At 40.9% G+C, this 19798-nt stretch overlaps 2 protein-coding genes across 14 annotated transcripts in view; one reads left to right on the forward strand and one right to left on the reverse strand.

Annotated features, from left to right (window-relative positions):
• MCF2 (MCF.2 cell line derived transforming sequence) overlaps nucleotides 1–6064 on the forward strand; it is a 66750-nt gene extending 60686 nt beyond the window's left edge. For 8 of the 12 annotated variants that reach the window (XM_078065279.1, XM_078065283.1, XM_078065284.1 and 5 more), the window contains 2 exons: nucleotides 627–727; nucleotides 4381–6064. In XM_078065279.1, coding sequence (XP_077921405.1) covers nucleotides 627–727; nucleotides 4381–4424 — 145 coding nt within the window. In that variant the 3' untranslated portion in view covers nucleotides 4425–6064. Of the gene's footprint in view, nucleotides 1–626; nucleotides 3364–4380 lie in introns of those variants that run through there. The other 4 variants (XM_078065286.1, XM_078065282.1, XM_078065280.1 and 1 more) reach the window with 3 other exon arrangements.
• A 9637-nt stretch (nucleotides 6065–15701) lies between these two features.
• The window catches only part of F9 (coagulation factor IX), a 32170-nt gene continuing 28073 nt past the window's right edge, over nucleotides 15702–19798 (reverse strand). For both annotated transcript variants that reach the window (XM_036075840.2, XM_078063881.1), the window contains exons 7-8: nucleotides 18181–18295; nucleotides 15702–17507 (exon numbers count right to left, since the gene is read on the reverse strand). In XM_036075840.2, coding sequence (XP_035931733.2) covers nucleotides 16960–17507; nucleotides 18181–18295 — 663 coding nt within the window. In that variant the 3' untranslated portion in view covers nucleotides 15702–16959. The remainder of the gene's footprint in view (nucleotides 17508–18180; nucleotides 18296–19798) is intronic.

A 19798-nucleotide genomic window follows, 5' to 3' on the forward strand; every position in this document is an offset into this window, starting at 1 on the left:
GATCTGGCTTTGTAATGGCTACAGATCATACTACATTTGGTCATTTAAGTCATTCATTAATTCATCACATTTTTAATGAATGCTCACTATTTCCAGGAACCATGCTTTGCTACTCTACAACATAGCCACCCTTCTCTTTATCAATTCAGATATTGACTTTTTAGTCTTGCCGTTCTATTCTGATGCATTTTTCATATGGCACCAATTGCAAAGATGGTTCTGCCAAATATACTGTGTAATTATAATGAACCCAGAGCAGGAAGGAAATATTGTTTGGAAGAGGACTGAATGAAGCTTCCATAAATCTTTTGGAATGTTTATGTGAAATAGTTCTGTCTCCGTTGTGTCAATAATTTTAACTGAAATGCTACATTGACTGTGTACTTTGACCCTAAAGGTGGAAGAATACACACAAGGGTGAAAAGTAATGACGGATCATTAAAGTAATAACCATTTTTGCTAGTAACCTAAGTCCTTTGTAGGTTACTCAAAGGACTCAAGCACAATGTCATGAAAGTCTTTGAATACATGCAATAGCTTTGTGAAAATTTGAACTGTAATGCGATGTATTTGTTTTTTACTACTGTATATTACCATTGTTGGCTACTAATTCATTTATTATTTAGGTTGGTGAAAAATCTAAACAGAAGAAAAGAAGGTCTGATTCCAGGAAACACTGCGCAGATTTTAATCGGTGACTATAGGTTTCGGAATGCCAAAGTTACAGGTATAATATGAACAGACTGTATACTATTTGTTTGAAGGCTAAAATTTTTAAAGCTCCACCAAGGATGCAGTTGACATAGGGTAAGAACCTCTCTGCACTTAGAAACAGAGCTGCAAACCTGTTACGTTTGCTAGGATTTAATATTTTCCTTTAACGGTTTTAAATTAATGAAGAAAGATTTTTAAAACATGTTAAACTTTTCCCTGCAAGGTTGATAGGTATGGAAGAGCGTTTCAGATACTGTGGTGTCTTGTAAGAGATCCTTCAGAACTAAATACTGATGATATGCTTTTAAGGTACCAGCCTTAATGTCTAAGAATGTTTTACCAGTGTGTTTTCACCTAGTTCTAAGAGCACATTATTTCCTTATGGTAGCTTTCAGCTACGCGCACACACACACAGCCGTGTCTATGTCCAAGGCTTAATGTATGAAGGTAGTATGAAGCAATGAGTGCTAATCTGATATTTCTTTCTATTAACCACTTTTTTTTTTTTTAAAAGATCTTATTTATTTATTTCACAGAGAGAGATAGCGAGGGCAGGAACACAAGCAGGGGGAGTGGGAGAGGGAGAAGCAGGCTTCCCACTGAGCAGGGAGTCCGATGTGGGGCTCGATCCCATGACGCTGGGATCATGACCTGAGCCGAAGGCAGACGCTTAACGACTGAGCCACCCAGGCACCCCAACCACACCCTTAATACATAAAATTTCTGGATTTTGAAATAAACCCCAGTATTCTTGTACATTTTCCCCCTAAGTAATACTGAGCTATCTATAAAGAGGTATCACAAAAAAAGAAAACAGACTTTTTTGTGAACGAGATTATTATCATACACACATATTTCCTTTGAATTCCCAGTTTTGGACTTGTATTAGAAGTCTGGGTAATGGTACACTGGGTTGAAATGAATCTAATATACCGGGAGTAACTTTTTTGGTTCTGAATATCATTTATGACATGAAACAAAATCTACAAGTGATAGGGCTAAATATAAATATCTGGACACATGGGAGCCCCACAAATAGGGTCACTTCTTGTTTTTTTTTTTTTTAGGTAGTCTAAATCTGGATCACCTTTCAAAGTTTTTCTGTACCAGTTGTTGAATTATTATTATTTTTTAAGTAAGCTCCATGCCCAACATGGAGCCCAATGTGGGGCTTGAACTCATGACCCTGAGATCAAGACCTGAGCTGAGATAAGAGTTGGACACTTTACCGACTGAGCCACCCAGGCGCCCCAGGTGTTGAATTATTTAGATATTTATTGAATTGCTGAATTATTTAGATAATTAGTAATCAGAAGAGTCTGACATATCTGAACTAATTGACATTTACTTAAAACATACAGCCGACAACTGCAGAATACACCATTACTTTTAAGTATGCATGGAACATTCACCAAGATAGATCATATGCTGGGTCATTAAAATAAGTCTCAATACATTTCAGAAGAGTGCAATCATATAAAATCTTAAAAAGCATTATAGTAGAAACTGGTATCTGGGGGCACCTGGCTGGCTCAGTTGGTAGAGCATGTGCCTCTTGATCTCAGGGTTGTGAGTTCAAGCCCCACGTTGGGTGCAGAGCCTACTTAAAAAAAAAGAAAGGAATTGATATTTGTAGCTATCTGGATATTAAATGACATACCTCCAAAGAATTCATGGGACCAAAAAGAAAGCATAAGAGAAATTCAAATTATTTCAAATTGGATGTTTAAATACTTGCATCACCCACTTAAAAATCAGTGTGATTCACCATATTAACATAACATAGGGGGAAATTATGTCATCATTTCAATAGATACACAAAAACGCTTGACAAAACGCCATACTTCTCCATGGTAAAAACTCTCACCAGATGAGGAATAAAGGGAATTTCCTCAATCTGATGATGTACACTAATGAAAAACCACAACTAACGTCATACTTAATGGTGAAGTATTGGAAGCTGTTGCCCTGAGATTGGGAACAAGCCAGGGATACTCACTCTCCCCATTTCCATTATAGCCAGTGCCAATACCTCAGATAAAGAGAGAAAACAAAATGAAAAGAAGAGGCAGCACTGTCATGCTGAGCAGATCATATATATGTACAAAATCATAAGGAATCTCTACACAAAAGACCCTACTAGAAGTAATAAGTAAATTCTATAAGGCCATAGTATACATAATCATTATACAAAATAAATTGTAATTCTATATTCTGGCCACAAAGAACTGAAAAAAAATTGTAATTTCAAAAAATAATACGATTTACATTAGTAATATAAACTGTAAAATAAATAGGCATAAATCTGCCAGTAGATTTCTCCCATCCAAGTACTAACCAGGCCCGACCCTGCTTAGCTTCCGAGATCAGACGAGATCGGGTGCGTTTGGGGTGGTATGGCCGTAGACTGCCAGTAGATAATCTAAGGCTTCTATACTGACAACCACAAATCACTGCTGAGATACATTTAACAGGACCTAATAAAGGGAGAGAGAAACCATGTTTAAGTATTGGAAGTCTCAGTGTTGTTAAGAAATCCATTGTCCCCAAATCAACCTCTAGAGTCCATGCAGTCAAAATCTGAGCAGCCCCTTCTGGAAAAAAAAAAAAATCCGGTTTATCCTAAAATGTATACAGAGAGGCAGAAAATCCAGAACAGAAGAATCCCCAAAATCTGGAGTATTTACATACCTGATTTCAAGACTAACTATAAGGCTACAGTAATGAATGCAGTGTGGTATGGGAGTTAGTATAGAAAAATAGAGATTCCTAAAATAGATCCACATATACATAATCGATGAATGTTCAATCAAGGTACCAAGTCAGCTGGATAGGGAAAGGAAGGCTGTTTTAACAAATGGTGCTCCAGCAATTGGGTATCCATATGGTAAAAGAAAGGAACCTTCATCCCTACATCTTACTCCATAAACGAAAAGTAATTTGAATTGGATCTTAGACCTAAACATAAAACCTAGAGCCAAAGTTTCTAAAAGCACAGGACAATATCTTCATGACTTTGAGCAGTTAACAATTTCTTTCTTGTATTATACAAGGCAGAAAAAGCACTCACTGTAAAAAGAGAGTATTGGGCAAATAGAAGGAAATGTTCCACATGCTGAATTGAGCACTTTACTACTTTAAAAATTTATATCTGTTAGGGGGCGCCTGGGTGGCTCAGTCAGTTAAACATCACACTCTTGATTTCAGCTCAAGTCATGATCTCAGGGTTGTGAGATTGAGCCCTGTGTCGGACTCCACAATGGGCCTGGAGCCTGCTTCTCTCTCTCTCCCTTCCCACCTCCCCTCTCCTTCGATAAAAAAAAAAAAAAAATTATATCTGTTAGAATAAGATAAAATCTAAGCTAGTAACACTATGAATGCTTTCAGAAGCCAAATAGTTGTAATGAATCACATTTTCCCCCAGATTTCACCGATTCCATTTTCTACATTGAAAAGCTAAGTTTGAAAGTAAACATGGCCAGCTTTCTGATAACTGCTTTATGCTTAGTTAAATCATTAATGAGAGAGAGAACTACGTGAGTCACTTGAAGTATGTGTTCAAGAAGCTGTTTAAATTAACGTATATAAATTGTTTTTTTATGAACCAATTAAAAAATCAATAAAGCCATGCATGTACCAGAAAATCATGGCCTTTCTTGTGCTCAGGTCTCCAAGATTCAAAACTGAAAACACCAAGTGTATTCATCTAACTCCATATAATATAGGAACTCGGTAGTTTTTCCCTAACTTGTATCATCATTTTAAATGTAGAGCCAGACGTCCTCCTACTTAATTCAGGACAAAGTTAATTATGTTACATTTTAGCTAACTGTAATGTGGGACATGTAAAATTACATATTTGATTAGTTTTAATTTGAAGTGATTGCATTACTGTAACCGATCACAGTAGATTGTGTATCACTACCCTTTGAAAAGCGCGTGGCAAAACGACAACTTAAATCTGCTTTGGGCCTCTGTTTCAGGCAGTAAAGAGCTTATATGTTAACATATATCCACGTTAGCTGGCAAAAAAAATCCCACATTCTTCTTCTGTAGTCATTTTTATTTTCTCCCATCAGTACTGTTTTTCAATGCTACTAGATCAAGGGACTAAGTCCCCTTGGTCCCTGTTCTCTAGAAAGTTCTGACTTAAGACCTTTTAAAAAATATGTAGTCCTTTCAAATAACATGCACTTACGACTTAGGTCAATTGACAAATTCATACTTACCAGTAGATTTTTGTTGAATGCTATAATATCAAGTGGTCTTGATTGAGATCTAGCCTACTACAGTGCATTGGGCAAAAGAGTATATTGTGGCCTACAAAAATAGAATGTGTGCCAGTTCGTGGATTAGGAAACTACAGTTGACCACCTCTGCAACTGTCAGTAGCATTTAGGTTTAAAAATAGATATTAGACTATCTTCTTTGAGATCTGGCAAATACAGTGATACTTATGTGCTTACCATGTCTCCTGTTCTCTATACGCACACAGCATAATTCATATAATATTTATGAAATCCAGTTATAGGAGTTGTGAATTCTGTTGATTTTGCTTCCAGTGAAGCTATGCCACTCATAAACTAGATGCCTCTAAGAAGTAATTTTGTAACAGAATGACGACTTTCATAGTCGTCATAGTTTCATAGTCAGACAACCAAAAGACATCACCTTTGAATCCAGGACGAACCTTTTGAATCCTGCCATTTAGTGTTCGAAGCCTCTAGCACGGACAGTTTGGGCCTTAAAAGTCACTTGAGTATTAACGTCATTCTTCGTTACTTTGTAGATGCTGCTCTGAGTAACACAAGGAAACTCAGTTCCCCTTGAGTTAAAGGAGAATGAATAGACTTTTAAAAATAAGATTTCCTTTGGAGGTGTGAACTAGATTATATTTCTTAAAAGTGTTACAGGCAAACAGCACAAGAGTCAGGATGATCTGTGCTGCCCATGACATTCACAGAATTTCCTCAGGCCTGAGGAGGACTTCGTCATTCAGTTTGTCTCATTCTTGCAAGAACCGTCTTCACACCTTCCGTTCCCCTCAGGTGTAAAGTGCAGTGTTGCTTCGTCTCCCAGTGGGGTTTTTCATGGCATGCATTCAGATTCCGTCTCAAAACTAGAAATCAGTGATTTTGAACATGTGCAGGTAAAAAGCTTTACCTGTAATTTTTTGCATAACTTTTCTTTTTTTTTTTTTTTAAAGATTTTATTTATTTTCTTGACAGAGAGAGACATAGCGAGAGCAGGAACACAAGCAGGGGGAGTGGGAGAGGGAGAAGCAGGCTTCCCGCAGAGCGGGGAGCCCGATGTGGGACTCAATCCCAGGACCCCGGGATCATGACCTGAGCCGAAGGCAGACGCTTAACGACTGAGCCACCCAGGCGCCCCTTGCATAACTTTTCACTAGCAAAACAAAACAAAAACCCAAAGAGAGAAGAGAGATCATCAGAGATCTTAAACCCCTTTGTTGGTTGATAGTTTATTTTATTCTTTGCTTCTGTTACCTAGGGGACTATAATGTACCAAAGGGATGTATGTTCTGAAGGACCTCTTTTGCACTTTGACTGGTATTTAGGGTTGTCAGAGCTGTCTTACGGTTCTGGAAAGATCCAAAGCCAAAAACTCCTGTAGTTAGGATGTGTTGAAGTTTACATTTTATGCATTGAAATTTAGATACACCTATCACAGCTTTAAGTTAAATATTCATATTTGCACAAGAGGTGTTCCTGTAACAAAGTTCTACGTTCCGGTGTCTTGAGTTGCTTTTGAATTTTGTAGAAAAATCTATTCTGGTAAAGGTGTTCTTAAGTTATATTGTGTTTCTTCCTAGGGTTTTTCTTTGATGATACATGTGTAGATGTCTTTCTTTTAAACATGTAAAAAGTATGATCACTTGTTTTAAAGCCCAGGACCAGTTGTTGCATGCAGTGTTGAATTTATGCTTGGAGTATTTTATATTCGGGACCAGTGAAGACAGTGGTTTGAAATTGCTGCCTTTTGAATCACAGATTGTGAGTTTTACTGTCAAGTTGGCTTATTAGGTGCATGTTTTTTGATTATTGGTTTTACAATAAACAACAACTATATTATACGTAAATTTGTCTTTTAAATAGGTTTGTGTGTCATGTCAAGATCATAGTCTATGCCAGTGGTATCATTTGATGTAGCAGTTTGTATGACAAACCAATTGTATTTTATTCAAAGGCACCTGCAAATTATAACTCTTCTAATGTCCAATTTGCTGAACTTATGATGGGTGATTTATAACTCACTCATGAAAATGCCCATATATTTGATTGTTCACTTAATGCTTCTACGACAATAACAACAACAAAATGAGATTAAAGTACATTTCTTTTGCGTACTGATCCTGTAGTTAGAAGACAGAAATCGGAGATAAAATGTTTGATTGATGATGCCCCTCTGCACAAAACGTTTTAATTTTATGGTATTAAACTAGGGATTTTAATCCTTTAAGACAATACTGAGTTCTATAGATTCAAACATACAGTTATAGTCTTTTAATGTCTTAATCACTGTACAATGAATGCTACATTTGTATATGTATTTGTATATGGAATCGCACTGTATTAATTTTATTGGGCTATAAATGTGTGTTACTATAAAACATAGCAGCAATTTCCCTTTATGTCTTCAAAATTTAATTACATTGTAAATGTACTTACAATGTAAATGTACTTGTGTTAATTCCACATTAAAAATATTCAACCTTAAATTTATTCATGTATTTTTTTCAGTTTAGTATCAATTATACATTGAAATCTCCTTTCCTCTCATTTATTAGTGACAACCTAAAGGCACCATAAGTATTTTGAGTTAAATGTTTACCTTCAGGTTCTTCATAACGCCGTCATAAATAAAACAATGAAAATGAGCTCAACGATAGCTAGATACAATGGAACAGAGAAGAGAAACCAGAAACAGAGTCTTACATATATGGAATTTGCTGGGTTATTGGATGTAGCGTTGCGTGTGGGGACATGAGACTGTTTAATAAATGATGCTAGGAAAACTGGAAAAAAACCAGATGTTTACCTTCAGCCTTGCTTCATGATTCTCTGAGAGAGAGACAAAGGCAGATCTGACTAGAACTAGGGTAAAATGTTTTGCTCAAAAAGTTTCTTCACCCACATTTGTAGGATAGCAGCAAATGAGGTTTCAGGAGTTAGATAGCCACATTTATGAGTGGCTATTTCTACACACTGAGAAACAATCTGCTTCCATTTAACGCAGCCCAAGGAAACCTGGAAGACCCCTCGATATCTGCGGTTGTATTCTGAACCATTGCTTGCTTTTGCAAGGGGCTCGTAGTTGGGTGCACAGCCCATTAGGGACCTAGAACTTCAGGCTTAATATAGAGAAGGAATACATATCTATCCAGTTGGTTTGACTCAATCTTCCATTTTTTTTAAAAAAACTGAGAATGTTTCAGATGCCTCAATGAGCATCCCATTGCAGAATCAAGTATTTCTTTTGCCTTTAAATTTATTTTGAGTCCTTTTGAGGAAGTGTCGTCAGTGAACTAGTTAATAAGTTAATCCATCTCCCAAGAGCTCCTTGAAGATTAAAATGTGTATTCCAGTTTTTATTCCTCTGTTGGCCGAAGAGTAAATGTTATTGTTGACATTTCCAAAATTGTGTACTACGAATATCATACTATAGAGTATGGGGTTGTTAAGAAAGCCACCCTGACATCTAGGCTACAGTATTCTCTTAAGAAGAGAGAACTTCTCTGAGTATATTTTTGTAAGTGTAAGGGAGTGTAAGATATGCTTCACTTGAAGAGAAATTAGTGATTTTATTTGGGACTTAGAAATCAATCCAGTTTCACTCAATAGACTTTGAGAAAAATGCTTATTATTAATAGGTATTAGAGCACAGAAACCTGCTTCCCATGGGGGCAGCAGACTTGAGAGTACTTAACAAATCACGTTGCAAGCAAGTAATTGTGAAAGCAAGTTATTTTTATTACATTTTAGTACATTTCCGTACATTGATTTGGAGTGGTCAGTTTGCAATTGGTTTCATGGGGCCTGCCCAAGGACAGCGAAATACTTAGGAACAAACCAGCGTTAAAGAGAAAACCTAAACCCTTTATACTGGTCAAAAGAAAATCATAGAAGTGACAGCAGGCTTTTCTTTTTAGTTCAAAATGTATCTTATATATTAAAGCTCATGACGTATTCAAGCCTTAAGTTCTTTGCATTTAGAGAGGGCCTACCTGGTATTTGTTGATCATCTCATTTTTACATGTGCGAATTAGCACATTACATCATGAGGAGAGAGTTTCAGCATATGTCCCCCAAAAAGGACTACTAACGTGTATTGAGAACAGACAATGAAGTTGAAATTCATGAAGATGTATTCCTTCAGCTAAATGAAACTTTCCTTAAAGCCAACCAAAATAAAATAGAAACCATTTCAAAGATACATTTCATCTACATATTTGTGAGATAGACTAACTCGATCACTACCAAAATAAGCAAACAAGTACAACCAGGCTGGAGAAGAAAGTAAGGTACCACAATGGAGCTGAAGAGAAAGTCAAAGATTTGAAACTTGAAAAGAACGTGATGTGCCTAGGATTACTTCAGTTAAGTTTTAAACTCAGTTTGATAGTGACACGCTCTTTTACATGACAATCTACGAGAAATCAACTGAGAACCAATAAAATGTTATTAACTAAGTGAACTGTAACTCTTCAACCACAGTGGACATTTTGGAATCTGTCATTAGAAGCTAAAATGATCTCTTTACTGAGCATGGGGAGCATACAGGGCTATACCTATCTGTGCATTTACAACTAGTTTCAAAATACCCGAATTCAGTGCAAAACAGCTATTTTACATGCAAATAGTAGTAACTTAAAAACCTGCCGGTATTTCTAAAAATACCAAGTGTTGGGGAGGATATGAAGCAAGAAGAATTCTTACACATTGTTACTGGGAGCATAAATTGGTACAACCCTTTGGCGAACAATTTTCTAATACTAAGTGAAGTTGAAGTGAATACCACATACCTTAGCAGTCCCATTGCTGAGTATCTGCCCCAGAGAAACACACACGTGCTCGAGGAGATGTGTGGCAGAATGTTCATAGCAGCATTGTGAAGAATTTGGAGACAAGAGGAATGACCATGAACAGAAGAATGGACTATTAACAGAATATCCTACAACAAAGTACTGTGTAGAAGTTAAAATGAAAGATCTAGGAGGAAAAAAAAAGATCTAGAGCTATGCTATCAACGTCAATGACTCTCACAGGAAACTGACTGCAGGATAGATATAGCATTCATATAAAGTTTTAAAATATGCAAAATGGGGGGGTGCCTGGGTGGCTCAGTTAGGTGTCTGCCTTCAGCTCAGGTCATGATCCCAGGGTCCTAGGATGGAGCCCTGCATCGGGCTCCCTGCTCAGCAGGGAGCCTGCTTCTCCCTCTGTTTCTGCCCCCGCTCATGCTCTCTCTCTCTCGTTCTCTCTTGATCTCAAATAAATAAATAAAATCTTAAAAATATGCATAATGTGTACTTTTAAAGCATAATTTAAAGTAAAAGTATGTGCTAGGGCGCCTGAGTGGCTCAGATGGTTAAGCGTCTGCCTTCGGCTCAGGTCATGATCCCAGAGTCCTGGGATCGAGTCCCGCATTGGGCTCCCTGCTTCTTGAGAGCCTGCTTCCCCCTCTGCCTCTCTCTCTCTCTCTGTCTCTGTCTCTCATGAATAAATAAATAAAATCTTAAAAAAAATAAAGTAAAAGTATGTGCTAGATAATGATGAACATCAAGTTAAGGATGGTAGCCGCCTCTGAAAGTAGGGGGAGAGAGACAAGGAATGGATGGGTGTTCATACTTGGGAGTTCATGATACTATTCTCTATACATTTTTATGTGTCTAAAACATTTTATACTGTAGAAAACTGCTCACTTTAATTCAGTACTGGAAAAGTGCGATATAATGTCTTATCCCCTGATGATTGAAAGGTAGTGAAACCCTGCACAAAATTTATATTCCACTCATCTCTGTGGGGATTTTTTTTTAAATCTTAGATGCTGGCTGAAAATAACAGTCAGGAACTCTTCTCCACAGTCTTTGTAAATATCTTACCAATTACTGTGAACTAACATACCAGCAGAAAGCTACCATAGAATAAACCTTTGTCAACCTAACGTGTGAATGTGTTCTGTAGGAGAAATATTTGCATTTAAGAAATGTTTTATTTTGCAACATAAAATACCTGTTGCTATCTGAGAACAGCTTTAATGGTCTGATTTTTTAATATTTCTAACTTGTGAACACTATCCTTCCTTAAATAACTTAATTAAAGTCTTATTTACATTGTTATTTAGTGCTCACTCATAGCAATAATTGAGTAGCAGGACTGTAAAAATGAAGGCTTTTTAGTCAAATAATCAGATTGTGCCCATTGATTTGTTAGTAAATGTTATACAATGGAGTCTCTTTAAAAAACAAAAATAGGGATGCCTGCCTGGCTCGGTTGGAAGAGCATGTGACTCTTGATCTTGGGGTCATGAGTTTGAGCCCCACGTTGGGTGTAGAAATTACTTAAAAAATAAAATCTTGGAACACTTGGGCGGCTCATTCGGTTAAACGTCCCCCTCTTGATTTTGGCTCAGGTCATGATGTCAGGGTCATGAGATCAAGTCCCACATTGGGCTCTGCACTGGGTGTGGAGCCTGCTTGGGATTTTCTCTCTCCCTCTTCCTCTTCCCCTGCCTTCCCCCCACCCAGTGCGTACACACTCTCTTTCTCTCACAAAAAACCGAAACAAACATTTGTAGTGTTTGTCAATATCTATAGTGTAAATGTCCCTCCCGTGGCAGATTTCAAGTCACTGCCATGAAGTCACTGTACTGGGAGCTGGAAAGAGACGTACAAAATTGGCGTTTGTCAGTTGGCATAATAAGCAAGTTCTAGCATACCACCGACATTTTTATGAAATATACAGTGCGACGCCCACAGCAAATGCTCAGTAAAATTTCTTATTAGAATGTGCTAAGATTTCTGAATTATAACCCACCCTTATGTAACACGTAGCTGTTCTTTTAGCATATCTATAACACAAATTGACATTTTCTAAACCAAGGAAGCAGAGATTGTGATCTGAAGTGTGATCATCTAGGACTAGAAACAGTATATGGAAGAGTGGACAGTGAAAAATAGGGGAGGCATATTTTAATGGAAGAAATGAAATCCTTGTGGCCAAGAACAGAAGTTTGATTCAGATATAAAGCTTTAAAATATAAATTAAAGCTAAGAACTGACTCTATAAAAACAAGGTACAACAACAAATTATCTATGAGGATACAAAGCACAGACGAGAGGTAAGTCCAGTTTCTAGAGAACACAAACACAAAAGCAAGAAATGTTAACAGGAGAGGAAAAGGCCAGGGCTATAAGCATAGTCTTCTAGGCTAATCTTTTTTTGCATTTCCTAGAAATTAGTGTTAACTCCTCTTTATATCCTTGGAAGTAACTGATTGTAGAAGGTCTCTCTGTTGGTCTGTCTCCCTTTCTATGGCATATTCCCGTATGCGTTCAGGATGGTGATCTCATTGCTACCTTAGATGCCTGAATTTTGCATTGATGTGGTCTGTAGTAGCTTTTGTCCTCCCATTTCATTCATGTATTGGTTCATTCATTTAACAAGCATGCGCTGAGTTTCTCAGAGACTTGTTGCATTCATAATTTGGCTTCCTTTAGAGCTGAGTTTCAATATCATGAAAATGCATGCTTATTTTTGTCATGTTCCAATTGGAAAATAGATTTTTATATATAGATGTTCACCAAAGCACGTAATGTCTAAATCATGGGATCCCTTTATCTTTATGAGGTCGGTGCTTAAGCCACTTCACGGTTAGAGATCTGGAGAAGTTAGAGAGTACCGCATTTCTAAAAGCTTAAGAATGACAGCATTCGGAAGATTTACTATTTCGGCAATTTTTATAGATTAAGATCTCATATTTAACATTGCAATGAAGCAACCGCTTGAAAAGAAGTCTTTGGCATCAAGAATATCCCTGTTCCTATTTCCATCCTTCTCTGGACCAAGAGGGAAACTCCTACCAGAGGGAAAGGATCTGGCCAGGGGTGGGAGATCCTGCTGTCGACCTGTGAGGGTGTGGAGAAGACACTTTGGCCCTGTTCCAGAAGCCGTGGCTTCTTTATCTATAAGAAAGGCTGCTAGAGGTTGAAATAACTCTGGAAATCTCCAGGCAAGCCATAACTTCAAGGATAGGGTAAAAAGGGTCTGTCTTGAAAGTACTGTCGGAGACAATGAGTCGCGTGGTCAGTGTACCTGGATAGGTTGAAAGGGCGGGGACTCCACAGTCTCTTGCCTCCTGTGACTCCTCGGCAGCCACCAGAGTGTGCGGAACATGCTGATTTTTGTGGCTTTCAACCATGAGATTTCTAGATGGCATTGGCTTCAGGTTCGGAAAGAGCCCGGATTTCCTGAGCGCTTTGCTCAGACAGGCCTGCCAGCCGCCGAAACCGGTTTCCTGGCCCCCCCCCACGGCTGCACCGCTTGGTCGGGAGCGCCGCTGCCGTGGGCCTCCCAGCTTGGGGAGTGGCCCGCGGGCCCCCGCGAGCCCCGCGCGCCTTCGCCGGCACAGCGGCAGCGAGCGGGCGGACATGTGCCCGCTGACACTGACACGCTGGCTCTACAAGTCAGGCGTCCCATCGGGAAGGCCCCCCGTGCCCGCAGCTGGGCTGACAGCCGGACCCGGCACCCGCAGCTGCGTTCCCCATGCCCTCCCTCCCCAGTGCCTGCCCGGAGCCGGCGGCTGCAGGCGCCCCCCCCCCCCCCCCCCCCCCCCCCCCGCTCGTTCTTTGCCCGCCACTCTGCCTCCCAGACTCCCTGAGGGTCTGGAGTCGGTCCGCCTGTTTGTCAATGAGAGCATCCCTGGTAGGAATTCTAGGCGATTTGCGGTCCCAGGGTTGGGAGGACTGGGATGGCCACCGGGGTAACACTTCCACGGTTCAGAGCGGGAGACCTGAGTTCTAGTTCCGACTCTGCCATTGTGTCACTCTGGCCCGGGCCTCATCTGTTAAATGGGCAGAGTGGTTTTGATGGTGTCTGAGGGCCCTGGCAGCTCTGACATTCTTAAATTGGACTGTGAGCCTTTGGGAGTTGTTGAGAAATGCGAATTAAGCGACTTTGTGAACTGGTCTGCCATGGGTTAGGAGAGCAGGGGGAAAAACCTTTCCTTTTCCCTTGACAGAGCAAACTGGACAGTACTCTGTTCCTGCCATCACAAAACAGCTACTCTTCCCAAGAACCAAAGCCAGTCCTCCTTAAGCGGCAAGTTACAATGACTGCACTGCATTAACACAGTTTTCTTCGCTCAGCAAGACTCTATTTTCATGCCACCCACAATGTTGCAGCAGCATGTTTCCGCCCATTTAAGTTAAGTAGCTACAGCGATTTCGAAAGCGAATGATTCTTCCGTGGCGACCGCACATGGCCTAGGGAGAGTCTAGCGAGGCCCTGGCTCTGAAGGCTCGGGCTCTCGGGTGGGCTGAGGGGTCCCACGTGTGTAGCGCTGCAGGGGGCTCGTGAGGAATCCAGTCGTGTTTGAGCTCATGGGAAAAAGGCTAACTGTGGCTTGGAGCTTTGTGGGCCCAGGATCTTCTTTCTCTGCCACCGGGAAGACCAATCACAGGAGGTGTAAAGCCACCCCCCCCCATTGCTGCCTTTGTCAGGGGTGGTCTCCATGGCAACCAGGCCGGAACGGCTCACTTTTACCAACTGCTACAGACCTTTAGTCATTCAAATGTGAAGCGACTGGGATTTTTGGGCACGAATCAGTATCCTCCTCAAACCTAAGGCAGACAATTGTAGTGTCTCCTCTCTTTCCCTCCTTTAGCTAACAATAGCAGAACTGATTTCTTTTGTTTGTTCCTGAAACCTCAATCCCACTCACTATTGTTATTTATTATGGCCTCCTTTCAGGACTCTCGATACAAGACTAATCCCTGCTCTGGAATAAACACGGGTTCAGATTCAGCTAACATTTGTTGAGCATCTACTGGGTAGTAATGTATATACATTATTTTAGTTAACTCACAAAATATATAAATATGGATTCAAGTTTAATGAACACATTGGTGTTTGGCACACAGTACTCAGTCCCTGAATATTTGTCGAATGAAGGAATGAAAGAGCAGGAAATCACAGACTATCAAGGTCAACAAGGGCCTTTGGAGAGCATCCTGTCAAACGCCTTCATTGTACAAATGGAGAAATCAGAGCCCCAAATGTGGAGTGATTTATCCAAGGCCATATCCACAGCTATTTAAACTCGATTCTGTCCCAGGTGGATCCAGACCACTGTCCTCTCCAGGAGAGAACACACCGCCTCATATGAAAGCCGGGTGACAGCAGAGCATCGAATTCTGATGTGTCGTATTGCACTTGGACACATTATGCTCAGCGTTCTGCTGAGTGGGGTGTTTGCGGTACTTCTCTGTGAATGATGCAAAAGAAACGCTTTTTGAGAAATTTGAAAATACGTTAATTGGTGCTTACGTTTGAAAGACTAAAGTAAAGGGACGCCTGGGTGGCTCAGTTGGTTAAGCGACTGCCTTCGGCTCAGGTCATGATCCTGGAGTCCCGGGATCGAGTCCCACATCGGGCTCCCTGCTCGGCGGGGAGTCTGCTTCTCCCTCTGACCCTCCTCCTTCTCATGCTCTCTCTCTCTCATTCTCTCTCTCTCAAATAAATAAATAAAATCTTTAAAAAAAAAAAAAAAAGAAAGACTAAAGTAAAAAGGTATTAACTAGAAGCACTTGAAAGAAATCAGCAAGAGTGAGGCCTGGCTGGGGGTGGGGTGAGGGCAGCAGCTTGGTGGGGTCAAAGCGGTCCCAAACCTGATTTTGTCAGTGGTCTCACACATCATGAAATACGGGATGACTGATTCACATCAACCAAATTCACAAAAAGCTGCGGTATGAACCAGAACACCAGTTTATTAATTCACAAAGGGAGCCATTCTAACACATCAAAGTACATGTGTAGGTTGGTCAGCAACCCTGTAGAAGATTCAATATGGAAGGCCTAATTATAATCAAACAGTTGCCTGGAGAGCATGAAACCAGAAAAGGGGGAGTGAGCCACCAGTGCACCCTTCTCCACGGTGCGGATATGCTCGTTTAGGAGACATGATGCTCATGTTCTCTGGTCTAGGGCAACTTCTTCCTTAGCCCTGGGCGGTACTGGAGACACACTGTGGAATTCTTCCTTGAAGACTCTACTAGTTCTAGATTGCAAACTGACTGTTCTTCTCTTTCTGTTAACATTTTTTCAGATGGGGGACGAGACACGTGAGGTGACGCCACCCTTCTTAGAAGTTACCTCCATCACAACGCAATGACAAGCTCTTAGGGAACTATTCTGATGGGTCATTCCTTCCGTGATGTATGTATTTTAATAACATGACTCTCTCAGAGGAACTTTTCCTCCCAAGTTCTTCGGGCACCTTACTTCATCCCTATGCTCTGAAAAGCAAGTCAAAGACCAAACTGAAAGCAAGTCTGGGTTTGACAGACATGTACAACTGTGGACAGGAAAACAGCATGATGTGCCCCTTCCCTCCTTTAATCCCTTGTAGGGAAAAGAGGAGAGAGGGAGGGAGAGAGAAACTGATTTCGGGATTAGGAAACGGAAGAGATCGAGGAAGCAGGAATAAGGGTACAGAAAAGGAAGTAGTGTTTTCTGGTGAGTTTCCACCTGTCGGCTCCCCCTGTGTTCGTCCTTTATGAGTGTGGTGCTCGCCTTGTCGTGAACTAGACCAAATATCCCAGATATAGATCTAATACGTTTTGATGATTTTGGTGGGAGAGGTAAGAAAGATCTGGAACATGGAATGCTGCTAAGGAGGGAGAATCAGAGAGTTGCCCCAGTGGAGAAACTTAATGCCCGATGGGCAGGATGAAGAACTTAACTTCACAGTTTTGTCAAGGGCTGGACCTGTGGGAATGGTCACAATTTCCTATCACAGTACATTCCTCTAGTGATTACATTTGCTAATCTACTTACTCTAGTAAAATAGGAATTCTAGATAGATTTCTCCCCATAAAGAGAAAAAGCAGTATTCATAGAATGCAGACAGTCAAATCTAAAGAGATAGGAAAGTGATTAGTCAGTAAAGGCCCTTGTCCATCTTCAACCCCAAATATGTCAACCTTGGAAATACATTTTTTTTTCTTTAAGTGAGCTTTGTCTTTTCTTTAATCCAGTTGACATACCGGGACACCTTGGTATATATTCCGTATTTTCCTTTCATTGCACACTCTTCACCCCAGCTAATGATTCCAGTTAAGAAACTGATGCCTTCCACTTCGGTAACATGGGGTCCCCCACTATCTCCCTGGCATGAATCTTTACCTCCCTCATGGAAGCCAGCACAGAACATGTTATTATAGATGGTGAACTTTGTGGAGCGAAGGCATGTGGCTCGGTCAACAAGTGGAACTTTAAGGTACTGAAGAGTTGAAGCTGATCTCCCTCTGTTGAAGACTCTCCCCCAGCCACTCACGTAGCCGGATCCAAATTTGAGGAAGATGTTCGTGTATTCCCTGTCAGCAACGCAAATAGGTGTTACATAGCTGTTTAGCGTTAAGGGTTCATCCAGTTCCAGAAGGGCAATGTCATGGTTGTACTTATTAACAGTTGCATTGTAGCTGTGGTGAAGAATAGTGCGAATCACATTTCGCTTTTGCTCTGTAGGTTCCCTCACCTCGGTGTTATGTTCACCTATGGAAAATAAATTTCTCTTCAGTCACAGGTAGACGTACACATAAGGAAACAGATTGGCCAAGATTCTCGGCATCCCTCAATTAACTGGCAACCAAGTGTCAACAATCTCAGTCTTACATTGCTAGGATTTTGGTAAAATGTAATGAGGGCCAATGCATACATTTCAGACCAAAAACCCATTCGGGACCATCATGGAGCTGGCTTGTTCTCCCATGCTGGTACAAACCTTACGTTGTTGAGGTGGTAATGAATCTACTTGGCATGAATTACCCTAGACTTTCCTAATTTCAAGGATTTTGACCCCTTTTTTTGAGCACAGATAATATAGTCATTGGGTCATTCATTCAAAGGTCGTGCCAGGCACCAGAGGTACAAAGGCGAATGATACGACACGGCGTTGGGGAAGGCTCAGTCTGGTGGGGAAATGCACACATCATACATAATTGTACCCCTGTGAGATGGGGGTGAATCTGGGCACACCGAAAGAACTATGGGGGGCTTGGAGGATGGAAGAAGTTAGGTTCTAGAAATATGGCTCCTCCTCCTAGAAATACGGCACTAGCCCAACTTATTTCGCAAAGAACTTAGTAGACCTTAGGAAAATACGATGCACCCATCATATAGAAGATCTAGTGATACTGCCGATTCCTATCCTTTTTTGTTTATTTACCTGCAACCACGGTAATTTTATCATCAGGCTCAATGCAGTGGGCTGCAGTTACCACCCATTTTTCATTGATGATGGAACCTCCACAGAATGCATCAACTTTCCCATTCAAAAGGACCTGTGGAAACAAAATCATGAAACTTACTACATAAGGTGTTTGATCCAGAACAAAATAAATACAGGTGCTGTTGATAGGAGTGGGCAAAGTTTGATTCTAGGTGCTGGCAGAACGGGAGTGTTTCTGGAAAGTGTCAGCTTTGCAGATGAGTTAGTGTTTCTGGAGCGCAATCAAAAAAGCCATTTCTGTAACTGTCTTGAAGAGAATGTGCAAGGAGAGCCAGGGGGAGCTCTAGAGGAGGCGAATATGAGGGAATGGCTTCTTTTGGTGATTTGGGGCCCTTGGCTGCTTTTTCCAGGTGAGTCAGATTCTCTGATGGCACAGATTGTTTCATGGGAATATGGCAGGTAAATTCAGAAATTTACTTGACTCCTCCAGATCCATAGTTACTATTGAGTCTTCTGTCGCTGCATGAGGAAACCTTGCTACAGGGTGATTTGAAAGAGAAAAAGTACTGATTTTTCCCTGAGGTTTTTTTTTTTAAGATTTTATTTATTTATTTGACAGAGAGAGAGAGAGAGTGAGCACAAGCAGAGGGGGGCACAGAGGGAAAGGGAGAAGCAGGCTTTCCGCTGAGCAGGGAGCCCGATGCGGGGCTCGATCCCAGGACCCTGTGATCATGACCTGAGCCGAAGGCAGACGCTTGACGACTGAGCCCCCCAGGCGCCCCTCCCTGAAGTCTTTTTAAGCCCGTTTCAAACTATGAATTGAGACCACTGGCCTCCGTAGGAGCTGTACTTACAGCCATCCGGGCAGTGAGGAACAGCAGGGCACATGCACGCCTTCCTTTTTCCCCTAGCCATATTCCAGTCCCCTTGGCTGGACGTGGAAGCTGCCTCTGTCCCGACAGGTCTCCTTAGCTGTGCTTGGGCAAAGTGGACAGAGGCATTCGGGTGCTGGTTTGAGCCTGGGCATTATTAGATAAGAGGCCAGTCCGTTCTTTCATCTGTACATTTTATTGTATAACCAGAGTGGACGATGAATATTTTTACCACCTCAATGTCTAGATCAACTTGGAGAATTTCACTTCCAGTGTGCCCAAAGGCCTCGAGCCACCTCTTCAGGAAGGAAGCTGAGAAGTATGGACACTAGAGGGTGCACTGAACATTTGATAAACCCTATGCAGAAGCCGACCAGCTCTTACGAACTCATGTCCTTTTACTAAAGCACACCTCCTCTCAGGCATAAATCCATTTCTAAACCAAGGGAAAAAAGTGGTCAGTGCCCTTAAGTGTGAGTCTGAGAAGGTTCTAGTGAAGATTCTTTTTGTCCTGAGTTCAATTTACTGAACACCTACTGAACAAGTCCTAGACACTGAAGCATTGGCCTCCTACTCGGAGACCTTTAGGGCTGACTCACTGCAAGCTTCTGACCCCTTTTTCCACACTTTAGCTTTCTTTCTCCTTCTGGCTGTTGCTTTTTATTTTGAAAAGTTGTAAAAATATAGGAAAACTCACATAATAATATAATAAACACCCGGGTAGCCACCACCACCCAGACGTA

This window comes from Halichoerus grypus, chromosome X (assembly GCF_964656455.1).
Source record: "Halichoerus grypus chromosome X, mHalGry1.hap1.1, whole genome shotgun sequence".
NCBI classification, from domain to species: Eukaryota; Metazoa; Chordata; class Mammalia; order Carnivora; family Phocidae; genus Halichoerus; species Halichoerus grypus.